A 15907-nucleotide genomic window follows, 5' to 3' on the forward strand; every position below is an offset into this window, starting at 1 on the left:
CTTTTTTTTAATTCTCTAAAAAAAATCCTAAAATAGATTTCTGTATCATATTATAAAGTGTACATGATGGTGTGGTGGGGTATAAAGTTTTACTGGCATCAGAGTCCTGTATTCATGGTTTTGCCACTCATGAGTAATCCAAGCCTTCCAAATTCACATCAACAAAGCCTTTATGCAACTCCACCATGTATTCCATATATACAGTTTATATTATTTACAATCACTTTTTAAACTCATGTAAAGAATCCTCAGAAACTTCTACATAATCACCAATAATGTCTCAGCTTTATTAATTATTCAGAAGTATCTATGAATTTCTTCAGAAAATATTTTTACCTGTAGGTAGCACTCTGCAATCCACACTACATTAATTAGTTGCATATGCCACATGATATTATTATTTCTGGTTTTTTTTTTATCATTAGATAAACTTACCTAATTAAGTAAAACCGTACAAAATGTGAATTAAATATTTTACAAGCAAATATGTACCTTGAAAAGTACTTCCGGTGATTTTTTTGGCAAATATTCAGACACATACAAGTTTAAATGTATAGAGAGGATGATCACAAGACAGTCAGAAATATGATCAAATCAAAATTAATTTTCAATTTGAACAAATATTTATAGTAAATTTTCCCCTGCTATTCACCCAGATATATAATCCACTGTTTTATGCCTTAATCCTCCATTTCACTATATTCGGGCATACCAATGTACTTGTGCAGAAGTCCACTGGGAAGTATTTAGGCCCCAATCCTGCAAATACTCATGCACATTCTTAGCTTTACTACCACTATCTATTGACTTCACTGAGGGCTGGCCTACACTAGAAAGTTGGGTCAATCCAGGTACATCACTCAGGGGTGTAAAAAAAAAAAATCACACTCATGAGAGAAGAAGTTAAGCCAAACCAAGCCCTGGTGTAGACAGCACTAGGACAACAGAAGAATTCATCCATCAACCTAGCTACTGCTTCTTGGGGAGGTGGATTTACTACAGTAATGGAAGAACTCCTTCAGTCACTGTAGTTAAGCGTCTACACTGAATCACGATAGCGGCACGGCTTCAGCTGATACATTTTTAGTGTAGACGTACCCTGGGATTACTCATAGAAATAAAATTAAGCACATTTGTAAATGGTTGCAGGATCTGGGGCTTTGTGTGGATTTTATCCCAACTTTGAATTATTTTGTAATGTGCTTTTAAATGTAATTGTTCATGTACTAAGATACATGAATTATATACAGCATGAAAGGTAAAACAAAAACTATTTTTAACAACTAACTCACAGCAATTAATCCTATTTATTCTTTTAAAGCAGAGTATGATCCCAAGCTCGCTCTTTCATTTTCACATAATTTAATTGGCAAATGAATTTGCTAATCCAATCAAGAACACTTCACAATTAAAAAAAAGCAATTAGTTCAGTTTCCACAAACCCAACAATGTTTTTCAAAAGTATTGGTCATAATTAGAAGACAAGAAAAGCTTTACACATGCTAAACTCCATGAAAAATTACACCTAATGTAGACAAATCCTATTTCAAGTTGGAAAAGGAAAAATTCTTCAAACTGAACTGCTCAAAAATACTAAATTGTTCTGCATTTTTTTTGCTTAAAAACAAAGCAACAAATGTCATTAATTTGCCTTTTCCTCCTTGTTGTTGCTGTGCCTTACAAAAATGAAACCAAAGAAGCACACTGAAAAGAAAATAAACCACTCCCTACTGCAAAAATTTTCATTGTTTTTGGTGGGGAGGACGTTTAGGGTGGGATTTTCAAAAGTGATGCTGCCACTGAGGTTAATGGTAAAACTGCCACCGACGTCAACTGCAGCAGAATTAGGCAACTGTTGAGTGCTTTTGAAAATCTCTCATTTATTTTTCCAATAGTCACCAGTAACAATTGACACCCTTCCCAGCAATCTCAGCAGAAAACATAATACTTCAAGAAGCACAAAGGCTGAACTACCTTCTCATCTCAGTGAGCTGAAAGTTTCTATGCTTGGTCTCATCCTAAAAGTGAATGCGACTGGAAAATCCAAATGAAGTTAGCTGAATAATTGAATTCCTTAAACATGGTAATAGTGGAAAAATTCTTAAGCACCAAATTCCTTTCTGCTAGCAGCATCTCCCATAATTCTGATCCCCTGCACTCTGAAGCGTCCCGAGAATAGGATTACCAATTTTGGTTGGACATATTCCTGGAGGTTTCATCACATGACATCATCTTTAATTAAAGATTAATCTTTAATTCCTGGAGACTACAGGACAATCCTGGAAGCATGGCAAACCTGCCTGGGAACCAGTACAGTTCTAGATTTTTCCTTCTGGAGCTGCATAGCTGCAGAAAACTATCAAAAGCCACAAGTGAAATGATTGTTTCACTTAGGGTGACCAGGTGTCTGGTTTTCGATTGGAACACCTGGTTGGAAAGGGACCCTGGCATCTCCGGTCAGCACTGCTGACCAGGCCATTAAAAGTCTGGGTGGCAGCGCTAAGACAGGCTAGTCCCTACCAGTCCTGGGGCACTATGCTGCGCCCCAGAAGCGGCCAGCAGGTCCGGCTCCTAGGCAGGGGGCCACGGGGCTCCATGCTCTGCCCCCACCCTGAGCACCGGCTCCGCACTCCTATTGGCCAGGAACTCCTGGCCCCCCCGCCTAGGACCCAGACCTGCTGGCTGCTTCCGGGGCATGCGCAGCATGGTGCCAGGAGAGGCAGGCAGCCTGCCTTAGCCCCCCTGTGCTGCTGACTGGGAGCCACCCAAGGTAAGCCCATGCCCCAACCCCAAACCCCAACCCCCTCCTGCACACCAAACCCTCATCCTCAGCGCCACGCCAGAGCCCGCACCCCCAGCCCAGAGCCCTCACCCCCCCCCGCACCACAACCCCCTGCCTCAACCCGCAGCCCCCTCCCACACTCCAAATCCCTCGCCCACCCCCAGCCTGGAGCCCCCTCCTGCAACCTGAACCCCTCATCCCCATCCCCACCTCAGAGCCCTCACGCCTCCCACACCCCAGCTCCCTGCCCCAGCCCAGAGGCCCATCCCACACCCTGAACCCCTCATTTCTGGCCCACCCCAGAGCCCACACCCCTAGTTAGAGCCCTCACCCCTCCCACACCACGTGAAAGTGAGTGAGGGTGGGGCAGAGCGAGCCACCAAGGGAGGGGAAATGTAGTAAGCAGGGGGTGGGGCCTCTGGGAAAAGGCAGGGCAGAGGCAGGGCCTCGGGGAAGGTGCAGGGATAGGGTGTTCGGTTTTGTGTGACTAGAAAGTTGGCAACCCTAGTTTCACTGTAAGATTCCTCGGTGAATGTCTCCATCACCAAAACCAGTACAACTGGGTAGTCTGCACTCTTGACAGGCCCAATACTAGAACAGTAGTGGTGTGGCATGACAGACTAGGGTGACAGATGTCCCGATTTTATAGGGGCAATCCCGATTTTTGGGTCTTTTTCTTATATAGGCTCCTATTACCCCCCACTCCTCCTGATTTTTCACACTTGCTGTCTGGTCACCCTATGACAGACTGAGTTTGAGGAGCAAGGAACTATTTTGGCAGACAGCACTTTTACAAAGTATTAGTAATAAAAGAGTCTGGGAACATAGGCTAAATGAACTGGAAGAAACAGGATTACTGCTCTCTTACAGATAATCAAGTAAGGAGATTTATGTGGCTTTGCACAGCTCAATATTTTACACAAACAATTTTAATGTGTTGTGGAAATAGGATGCACAGGGAGTAGCATTAAGACATCACATTTGTCCTCCTACATGTGAATGACAATCATCACTGAAGGCATCACAGTCTGTATGGGTCACTGCTCTCCAGCAAAGATAAATGGGATATCCTACTGTAACCACTTTTGTTATAAAGTATACCCCTCAGGGATAAATCCTACTAATAAAACAATTAGTATAAACTAATATTTTTCAAATATCTTCAAATTATTGTTACTCCCAGTGAAGCTAAAGAATATTAATTTAGCATTCTAGATGCCATAATGAGGGATAACAATAATAGAGGAAGAACAAAACATGCCAAAAATATAGTGAGTACTTCTATGTTTTTACCCACTTAATTTTACCATGAATTCTAAATTAGGCCCCAGGAGCTCACGCCAGTCCCTCCCTACAGGCTCTCTTCTTCAAATGCAAAATCATTGTTATCCATATAATTACTTAATTGTATAAAGTTATTCTATTTATTCTTCTCACCCAATCTATTCTCCACCATACCAAATTCCCAGTCACCAACTATCTGACTGAAATAAAATTAGTACATTTTGCCACTTTCTTTTTCTATGAAACAGCTTGATCACTCATCTGTGATTTCCTGATTACATCTTTCAGCAATGGTGGTGTTTTGCTACAGGGCCAAACAAAATTGCTCTTAGCTCCAGAAATACTATGCTCATTAGGTTTTCAGATTTTTACCATTCACCTTGTACAGAGGACACCCCTCTGCATTCTGATCTATCTGCTTTCCATCCCATCACATCTGTATGTATATTAACTGTTGTAATGTTTATCCTTGTGGCCATCCACACACCACTCATATAATACTTTGCACAAAACTTTAATATATTTTTTTCTGTTTTCGTCCTATGGTGACATGTTTATGGAAAAATGCAAGCAATTACATCTGGGGCAAATACATACTAAGACTGAGGGTTAAAAGTGTATAGGAAATTAGGCATGAGTTTGAAATGGTAAAGGCTTGCAGAAAAAGCCAGAGTAATTTAGATATTTTAAGCAAAGATATCAGGTCAAGAACAAAGGAAAAATGTAGACACTCTCTCTTTACATCACTGTAGTGAGACTGCACCTGGAATATTATATTAATTCCTGGACTCCATATTACCCAAATGATACTACCAAACTGGAGGAAGTTCAAAGAGAAACAAACTGAAACAAGATAGATTTGCTCAGGAGGAAACATTAAAAAGGAAATAAGTATTGCTTGGCTAAACAATTTCTAAGGGTTGGGTATAATGCAGATGTGCTGAGTTCCCTTCTCATCTTCAGCAGAGTACAACATGCTGAGTCAGTGTCCAAACTCATTCCCCCTATTAATCCCCTTCAGCTAATTAGCTTCATTAATAACTTAAAAAAATAATACAATTGAAACCTCAGCCAAAGCTTCCTTCCTGAACTTGGCTGTTCTATCTTAGCTCCTTCTCTCTTGAGAGATTCTCCCATGCTCATACATCCAAGTTGGATTTAATGAGCCACAGTGACTCAGCAGGAATCATTCAGTATTTACCTGCAGATTTTAGACACCTGTTAACAAGGATGTTTAACAGCAAAGTCCTGCCATCCTGTTAAACGGGCCACAATAACAATCTACACATCTAGGAAGTGCTTTAGATCCATGGAGAAGTACAGTTATTTAGTATTCTATTCCTAGATTTTTAAGGTCAGATGGGACCATTCTGATATACTGATGTAACTAGGAGTAATGGGATATAATGAAGAATTACCAGGAAAAGCTTCCTACTAGCACTCTAAAATGTCTTCCACGGAATTGGTGAAGTTTGTTCACTAGGGACTATAAATTTAGACTGGATAAAACACTAGAAAATATATCACAGTGCCCAGTTCTGTATTTGCAGGAAAATGAACTATATCTCTAATGGTATGAAAGGTATCTGGAATAGTCTAACATTGAGTCTTACAGATGTGAAGTGTATCATACAGAAAAATCAATCTTCAGCATCAGATCAGTAGATGGTGTAAATCAACCTAGTTCCAACTAAAGTCAATGAAGCTATGGCAATTTATACTAGCTGATGATTTGGCCCACAAACTTGAGCAACCAAACAAAATTCATGGTTAATAGCTTCTGAAAGTATTTATTTTACTTCTGTCTGACAAGCTTCCTTCTGAATAGCACGTGTCGGTATTCATGCAGTCCTCCTTCGTGCCACTAACCTGCACTTAAACATTGGGAAGGGGCGGTTACCAGAGGCTATGATCCTACAGAAATACAAAAAGTGGAGAGCAGAAGCCAGATTCTTAGCTGTGAATTAATTCCTCATCTGTAACAGTCTTGCCATTCCTTCTGAAAATACAGTTCCAATAAAAAACTCTGAGCCAAATTCCACTCTCAGTTACACCAATGCAACTCTGGAGTAACTCCACTGACGTGAATCTGTGTTTACACTTGTGTAAGTGAGAGTAGCATTTTTCCCCTCTGAGGACTTGTCTAGATGAACATTTAGTGCACATGTAAATCTACCACGTAGTAGCCTGCTACACACTCTAGTTCAGGTGGATTGTGCTGCCACACACTAAAAGTTTCCTAGTGCACTTTGTCCTACTCCTGTTTCAAAGCCAGGTAGATCAAAGCACACTAGGGAACTTTTAGTGTGTGGCAGCAGGGTCCACACAGACAATTAGTGTGCAGCATGCTAGTGCGAGGTAGATTTATACCCCAGCTTGCAGTGCACTAACTATTCATCTAGACAAGCTCTGAGACACAGCAGCAGCAGCGGCGGCTAGGCTCTGGGTGCATCCTGACAACACCTGTATCCTACCACTCATGGGAAGAGTGATTCAACCTCACCTTGAGGGTTTCTCTTTGAGTTTGAAATGTTATAATTAGTACGGCTGGTCAAAAATTTTGCACCAAAACTGTTTTTCAATGGAAAATTTAGTGTATGGGTAAATTAAATTTCCCATGACAAATGTATGCTTTCCATGGAAAATTTTGACTTTTTGTTGAAAAACGGAACACCTGAAAACTTTTCAGTTTTCAGCTACAAAATTGTCACTTGGAAAAGGTGCCTCATGGAGACTGTAGTTCAGGAGCTTCATGCCCCCATTTTGCTCTATGGGCCAGTATCCCCAGCTGGACTACACCTCCTCTGGATGGACTCTCATGAAGTGCCATGGTGGCACAGCAAGAAGGGGGAATGTGGTCACCATGGAGATGAAATCCAGCCAGGGAAATTTTTCTGTTTCTCATTTTTTTCCAAAAAGTCAAAATTCTTGAGGGAAAAGCTAAATCCTAAGACAATCTGAATGTCTGCAAATGTGCACACAGCAATCCAAAATAAGCCCATCATTTCTACATCACCCTATTTTGTACAAGTGCCCATTTATAATTTCTTAAAAGTGTACCAGCAATCACCCTAGCTGCATAAGACAGTATATAGTCTAAAAAGGTCCTGAAACTGAAAATTTGTATTATATCCTGATTTGTATTATATCCTTCTGAAACTCATGATCAGAAAATGTGGATGTTCGGGTCTAAAGGGATAGTTTGGGTCAAATTCTCCGAACAGCAGCATGTTTGGGGATTTGTCAGAAATGTACAGCTCTCTCATCAGCATGACCAATGTCTCAACTCTGGTTTCTGCCACATGCAGGCTTGGTAGCTTTCACAGAACCAGCACGAGGGAAAGCAGCAGGGATGGGGAGGTAGAGAAAAAAAACAAAAAACAAAAAAGGACAGAAATTATGGGAAGAAGTTTCCTGTATTCTCTGCTCCAAATATGCAAGTTAAGTGGTAAAAAATAAACCCAGTATGGCATTCTGGCTAAATCAACTGTAATTTAATCTTTAATTGGGCTTGATTTTTAGTCCTTCATCTCCCAATTCCCATCAAACCCTTCCCATCATCACCTTAAAGACTGGAGGAACTTGAAAACATATCAAATGGCAAAATGCAATAAGTGCCAGTTTTAGTCCCTTGAACGCTTTCTGACCACCTTAAATTAAGTACAGAGTAGCTCAAATTGTTAAATACTTCTTTTACCGGTAACTCCTTACATTTTTAGTCACAACAGCCAGACTATGATACTCTTGCTTAGACTGAGGAGAACCTTGCTTCACAAGTAATCCTACTCACTTAAGTGGGACCAATTTATGGAGCAAGTTGCTACTCAGTATGAGCCAGGGTATCAGATAGGGTGACCAGATGTCCCGATTTTATAGGGACAGTCCCGATTTTTGGGTCTTTTTCTTATATAGGCTCCTATTACCCCCCACCCCCTGTCCTGATTTTTCATATTTGCTGTCTGGTCACCCTAGTATCAGACTATGGCCCAGTGATACCAGGGATGTTCATTACAATATACAAATAACAATAGAAACAATAATTCTAAAATATGTTTAACAAACTACTGAAAAATTCATTTTAATATCAGTAGAGGGTTTCAGACAAAATACTAGGGGCGGTCCACTAGGAAATGCCAAGTCTTTGCTTCAACCATGGCCTCCATTGTCCTCCTTCGTCTTGCTCCATTTCTAATGTGCCTTTCTACTTTCTGTATCATCAAAGTAAAAAAAAAACTTTCAACTCCCAGTTTGTGTACTATTCACTGTAATTGAAATAAGAAAGTATATCTATTTTATTCCCCCTTCCCCAGATTTTCTTTTCAGAGGTACTCTATGACCACCAGTTCCAGTGGACCTTCACCCCCCCCCCCCCCCCCCCAAAAAAAAGTGGACTAGTACATTTTCCCCTTAACTTCCCTTAAACAACCTCTAACTTGTCATTACATTCTTTAACTCAAACTTTTTCATTCTCTGAACTATATTTTAATACAGATTGTCTCAATGACCTCCTTCCATTCACCATTACCTCCCTCCCTCATTCAAGATGGCATAATATTGTTAATGTAGCTACAGCAATTGGTTACCTGGAAAAGTAAATTAAAAGTATTTGAGCCAGACATCTTCTGCTGATGTAAATCAGCGTTGCTTCAATGACTTCAGAGTTTCTCATTTTTCTCTACACCAACCCCGACTGACACCAGCTTAACGTCTGGCCCTCTATGTATCTTACCTTTATTAATGTAACACAGAAGCTGGAAATACATAAAAGAAACCGCCATCATGTGACCAGCAAATGGTCCACTGACCACAATTTGAGAACCACTAGTCTAACTTCTCAGTCATTTGTGTTTCTCGTAATTAAACGTTTAGAAGTGAATGCAGTGGGACTGATGCTTCATTACACTAGTTTACATTAGTGTAACTTCACTGAATTCAATGGCGTTACACTGGCTTTCTGCCAAATTTTCCAGGCAGTGCCCAAGTACCAAGCTTCCTGTTAGAATTAACAAGCCAAAGTCTTGTATCCAACTGAAGTCAGGTACACTTTCTGAAATCTTATCTTCAGATTCTCTTTTCCTTGAGGAGCTCCACTTCCACCTGAATTGTATCGATCTGACAACTCTGCAGGCCCATGTTTGTGATGCTTGGCTAATCCCAGCAATAAAGACATAATTTGTTTTACTGCAGTAGGTCCAGGTACTGCTTATCAACTCTCTTCTAACATCTTTAAATGTTAACGGAGCCTATTACTTAATGTATTTTATACCAGGCTTCCAGATACATTTATTGAAGGGAAAATTAAACAGAAATTTAAAGTAACAAGTCTAAAAATGTACCTGAAAAACTCCATGAAAGAGAAGCCATAGCCATGCTGTTCTGCAATTCCTGCACAAACAACATTTGCAGATGCGCCAATCAATGTCCCATTACCTGTAATTCAAAAAAAAAAATTAATGCCAGTTTATATTTGTCCTTTGCTTCTTATTCTTCCTTTGCTTTGCCATTCAGTTAGTCTAGGTTGAAGACTTTAGATCTGCTAGTTAGAAAAGAAATCAGTTCTCTTGCATATACCTGAAAGGAAGCCATCTCAACAATAACTCTCAGCCTATAAATAGCTTAATGCTTTCATAGCTAAGTCTCACATCAGCCTCAGATTCCGAGCAAGCAAAGAGAATGGGAATGAAACATAACACCATGTAGTCAAAATGACACCAATGACCTGTATTCAGAGAAACTTTCTGATTATTGGTTTTATAAACAGAGAGGTGCCATCAAGATAAAATGAAGACAAAGAGGAGGAAGTACAGGAAAGGAAGCACATTTCTTCAACAATATGTTGAACTATTGATTGAGGGTACTAAGAAAATGGATGCATTTCTTCTGTGTGTACATGAGATTGGCAAATTAATCTTACATTTTCATCTCTTTTTTAAATATACATAAAACTCGTGATTTAAAAAAAAACTGAAATAGGGTGCAGACTGGTAGGAACAGATGTTGTTCATAGGTCTCTACTAGGGTGGAATTTCAGTACCAAGAAGGTGCAGTTTATAAATAGTTAACTGCAAATGTCCTGTCTCTTTAAAACCCCTGGATCAGATCATCAGCTTGTGTAAACCAGTATAGCTTCAATAGTCAATGGTGGTATACCAATTTATAATTCTCCCCCAAGAGATACCAAAGTATTGTGCTGTATTTTTAAAATGTGTGTACCTTTGAGGGGGAAGTACACACTACATCTTGTTCCTCTCCAATTCTTTCAAGTAGCTCATCTTCTCCCATTCCATTTCTAATCCCTCCATTTCACATAAAGAAATAAATTATTCAGGTATCCAAACAGTCCAATTCATTATCCAAAGCTTTAGGTTGGGAAGACTTGCTTGAACTTGATAAAAGTTTTGTAGCTGACTCTACCAGTCGTAACTGGTGTCCTTTGCCAATAAATCTGACCTGGAGCATTGCTGGGAAAATTACAGTACTTTCAGCATTCTCTTCTCTAAATGATATTTTGAGCAAAAGGGGCAACCTTCTAAAAGAGGGCTTTTTCCACGTATAGTATCGCAACTCATCTGTTGTGTCCAATGGCACTATGTTAGGAATCCATTGTTCTAAGCATGTATTTTTCCTGTGCTCCCTCTGGCATAAGATCATTCTTACATTTTGATCTAGTTACTCATTGCTGTACCGATATTTTACTGGTCTGACTTTGAGAAAACTAGATCAGAAGGTAATTAATGCTGAGGTTAATTGCTTTGACTTAGTAAGTATTCTGGGTCCTCCAGAGCTCAGCTTATGAAAGAACAGAGCTGGGGAAAGGCAGTCACATGATTTTCCAAATATTCATATGCTGTGTCTGGAGATTGCAGTGACTAAGCCAGCAAACTTTCTACCATGAAGAATTATTTTGTTCACATAGCTTTCCACATCCCAAAGTGCTCAGGAACAACATTACCTATAGTCTAAAACACAATACAATAAAATATCCTCTTCACATTCAAGCAAAACAAAACTGTGGAGTTCAGGTATGGGAAAAGAATGGAGGGGTACGAGTGTGTGAAGGTAAAAAACATGGGGCCAAGAGGGATTCTACTAAAAATAACCTTGGGGGAAGTTTTATGCTTTTTCTTTTAAAGAAGATAAGAAATGGATTGGAACAGGTAATAAATACATTACAATTAATAAAATATTAAGAGATTTAACAACCAAATGACCAAATTATTCAGTATGCCACCTTGGCCTGATTGCCTGCTACGCTACTCCAGTTTTACACCAACAATGGAGTTATAGCAGAATAAGACAAGAATAAAGCAGTGGTAACCCAGGCCTTCATTGACAGGCAATGAGGAACACAGGGTGAACATAATAAGATCACACTCAAGCCACCAAGCTAGCATGTTGCTGCTGCATTCTGAAGAAGCTACAAGTGATGGGGATTCACTGCTAAGAGCCTCAGGATCACTATCTAAGTAATTATACAGTCTTAATCATGATACTATCTAAGGCTACGTCCTCACTACAGGGGGGGTCGATTTAAGATACGCAAATTCAGCTACGCAAATAGCGTAGCTGAATTCGACATATCGCAGCCGACTTACCCCACTGTAAGGACGGTGGCAAAATCGACCTCCGCGGCTTCCTGTCGACGGCGCTTACTCCCACCTCCGCTGGTGGAGTAAGAGCGTCGATTCGGGGATCGATTGTCGCGTCCCGACGAGACGCGATAATTCGATCCCTGAGAGGTCGATTTCTACCCGCCGATTCAGGCGGGTAGTGTAGACCTAGCCTAAGTACCTCACAAACATTAATGGATTTTATCTTCTCAACAACTGTGCAAGGTAGGAAATTTTATAGATGGGGAACTGAGGCACAAACTAGATTAAATGTCTCGTCCAAAGTCCTATAGCATGTCTGTGATTAAGCCAGAAACTGAAACCAGGTCTTCTAATTCCAGTCCAGCTTCCTCCTATGTTAGAACCATTCTTCCTACTCTGGGCCCTGCACTGCTGTTGTACATTCATCACGGGGTTATAACAAGGACCCAACCTGTGCAAAATAGTGCAATTAGAAAAAAACACTTTCAAACCTAGCCCAGTGCATGGCTTTAAATTGAAAGAGGATAATCCCAAATCACAATTTGGTGATTCTGCAAAAAAGCAAACTAACTTTCCTTGCACCTAGAAAGTTAATTTTTTTCCACAAGTCTGTATATGCTTCTTCAGCTCCACCATCTTTCATCTCTTTTCATTTAAATTGAATTATTTCCTTGCTACTGCCCCCCTAGATTGTGTTTTTCTATGTTTTAATTATCACATTTTTCCTATGAGTATATTTCCCTCTTTCACTTGGGATTGCTTTTCTTTTATATTAAATTTTATAGTTCCATACTGGTTTTCTTTTCTCTGCTCCTGCACCATGAAGGAACAGCTTTGAAAAACAATAAGTAAACATACCTTTTTTGTTATACCTCCTTTACGATCCCTTGACTTCTCTCCATTTCCAACATTTGCTGCTCTCAGTGACAAAAGATGTGCTCTAGTTCAAAGGAATTATTTCTGAGAAGTCCTGCAGTCTGTGTTATACAAGAGTCAGACTAGATGATCACAATGGTCCTTTCTGGTCTTAGAATTTCCAAATCTCTAATAGTTTCATGGAGAAAAATAAGGTAAGCTGTTCACCCCACTGTTAAGGCCTTGATTCTGCAAAGGAATCCATATGGGGAGGGCCATTTATGCCCACCAGGAGTTCCATTGATGTCACTGGGGCTGCCTGGAAGTGCAAGCATGCACCCACATGGATCCTTTCAGAGTATCAGGGCCTAAACTTATAACACCATGGAGTATTCTACTTGTGGCACCAAGACTGATTTGCTGCATTGCCTCTCTCCTCCACAAAGTGACACACATACTACTTCACGGTAGAGAGAAAAGCTAAATGACAGTGCAGCAGGACAAAAAAATTTGGTATCGAACCTTCAGAAGTGTATCCCCAAACCAAGTAGTATCTGTGATTTGAGGGCATCCATCAACTTCTCAGTTAGTTTTCTCACTCCATCTCTGACTCTAAATGCATTAAGAAATATTTATTTAGAGATATGAAACCAAATTTGTATCTTACTGGTAGAAGATGTCACAAGAAGGGCAAGACACAAGAAATAGATCCGAAAGCAAATAGAGAGGAAAGAAATCAGGTGGAAAGCTTAAAGAATTTTTAATTCCGAAACAACTGGAACTAATCACTAGTCTTTTGTCCCCAAACATTTTCACAAGAGATTTCTGCTTTGATTGCAGCATATTTCTTTGCCAAATACCACCACCAAAAGAAGACAACAAAAACAATGCTACTGTAACATGATGAATCTACATCTTCCTTCAGATTAAAGAAACGGTTAACAATATCCTCGTGTCTCACTGTTGTATCTAAGTACTGTAGGGATCACCAAATAGTGGGAGATTTTACATACTGCATAGGAGCTGCAATAATGCCTAAGCATTATGAGGCATTGTAGAAAGAGTTTCTGCCTTTGCAATGAATTTATTTCCCAAAGTGGGGTTAAGTTGGGGGAAATCATCTTAAATATTATCTGAAAGTAGGAAGGTTATTTTCATTTGTTTGGCTTTGGGTTAGTTTGGTTTTTTTGTTGTTCTCTGTGTTTGTGTGGTTTAATTAGATTTTGTCTTAGTTGGCTTCAGGAATTAAACTGAAATCAGCAATAAAGACAACCTTTTGTTTCCTCTTCTTTTAATTTCTATCTTTGTAGTAGGCTAGGAATTTGGTAGTGAAAAAACAATTTTGCAACCAAAGAATCATAGAAAATTCAGGATTAGGCTAATGCACATGAAAACTCATACACATGTCCAGTTCATTCAGGTTGATGTTTTAGTAAATAAGGATTAAGTATTTCCCAGAAATTCATAAAATCACTGCATGACTACTAAAGAATAGCAAGTGCTAAGTGGTATAGCACAAACTTTTACTTATTTCTTTTACTTATTTGCTTATTCACGTTATACAAAGACATCATGACAAAGAACAACAACGCAACAGCCACTCTTCTTATGGTTCTCTTGATTTAATGACGTCTATCATAATCTGTTCATAATTAACATGGGGCAATGGTTTTGTAAAAAAAGATTAATTACCATGTGATAAGTATAGTGTTTCTCATTGTCCGGCTATACCAAAAGAAGGATGGGAGACACCTGATATGGATTTAATCAGGCCACAACTTGTTTATTAGTTGTCTAGGACTGCTTGGAAGATAAAAGTGTACATTTCAAGCAACTCCTTGTTCATTCAAATAACTACCCAGGGCTTCCACCAGCCACCCTTCATTTTCCAACCATTTGAGGGTTAAGGTGGTCTGTAAGACAGGGGGGTTGGCTCCCTGCCATACCAATCATAGGAGCCCCAACACACACACCCCAATTCCATTCCTTTAGCCAACACCTCCTTTCTAAGTCCTTTACCAGGCCATTGATCTGGTCACTGGATGCCTTCCCTATGGAGTACCTGCACTGGACATCCGCCACAAGGAGGCACCAGCAATTAGCTTGGCTGTGTTTTGCTGCCTGGAGAAAGGACTTCTAACGCCAGGGATTGCACCTTTTAAAACCTTTCACCCATACATTTCCAGGGAATGAGTCAGCATTGCCAAGCTGATCCCCACCCATCTTTTTGCAGCAGTTTCTGACCACCTCCCACCACCCCACCCGTAAAATACTACTACCTTCCTCCGATAAGCCTGGACAACATTCCGCTCCCCCCAAATTCAGGTGCCATGCAGTCATTTAAATGCTCTTTGGGGCAGGCCCTAGAATTGTTTATATATTGCCTATCACAACAAGGCTTTTATTCTTGATTGGGATACTGAAGCGCTAGTGTACTTCAAATAATAATTAATAAACATTACATTTAAAAGGCCCTCTTAACTTTTATGCTAAAAATATTGCCCTAAATTTCCTCCCAAACATTCACAGGGGGTACAGTTCAAAACATACAAAACCTAAAATAAATAGGCCAGAAATTTAGATTTCTGTAAATTCAGGTTACTGTAAAAACATTCAACCTGGGCTTTATCCATAAATCTAAGAGACAAAGGAAGTTTATAAAATAACTGACCTGGAAAAACTCAGACTTCAGTAAAGCAAATACATCAATCATTCTATTGCTCAAAAACCTTTTAGAGATTCTAGCCAAAGGCCAACCATAAACTCATATAATTGAAGTGAATATTGAAGCTAATAGACCCAGCACAATCTGGATTAAGGCTAGGACATGAAATTGAAAAAGCTTTAGTGGCACTGATGGATGATCTCCTGCTGTCAATGGATGGTGTGTGGAAATTCGTTCTTATCCTCTTGGACCTACCTACAGTAGTTGACATTGTCAAACATGGGATACTAATCTACACCTTGAGAGCAGTGGCAGACAGAATGTGTTAAAATGGCTTAAGACCTTCCTGGAGGGTCACACCCAAAGAATAGTGATGGGAAACTGTACCTCCACCACTAGACCTCTCACTTGTGGAGTCCCACAAAGATCAATTCTCTCACTGGCCCTTTTCAACATCTATATGCAACCACTAGTTGATCTGGTTACATGGCATGGATTTAAGTGCCAACAATATGCAGATGACCCACAGCTCTACCTCTCCCTCACCACATATGACTATACCACTAGCACCTAGGGTTACCATATTTGGAGTGTCCAAAAAGAGGACACTCCATGGGGCCCCGCCCCCGCCCCAGCCCCGCCCACGCCCCCGCCCCAACCCCGCCCCCTCCCCCAAAGTCCCCGCCCCAACTCCGCCCCTCCCCTGCTTCCCGCGAACATTTGATTCGC

The 15907-nt window shown here is 40.2% G+C and overlaps 1 protein-coding gene across 1 annotated transcript in view; it reads right to left on the minus strand.

Moving 5' to 3' along the window:
• Window positions 1-15907, minus strand: part of LOC112110517 (P protein) — a 365580-nt gene that overhangs the window by 50908 nt on the left and 298765 nt on the right. The window contains exon 24 of the mRNA XM_026649002.1: window positions 9403-9496. Coding sequence (XP_026504787.1) covers window positions 9403-9496 — 94 coding nt within the window. The remainder of the gene's footprint in view (window positions 1-9402; window positions 9497-15907) is intronic.

This window comes from Terrapene carolina, unplaced genomic scaffold, assembly GCF_002925995.2.
Source record: "Terrapene carolina triunguis isolate 2854851 unplaced genomic scaffold, T_m_triunguis-2.0 Scaffold23, whole genome shotgun sequence".
Lineage (NCBI taxonomy): Eukaryota > Metazoa > Chordata > Testudines > Emydidae > Terrapene > Terrapene triunguis.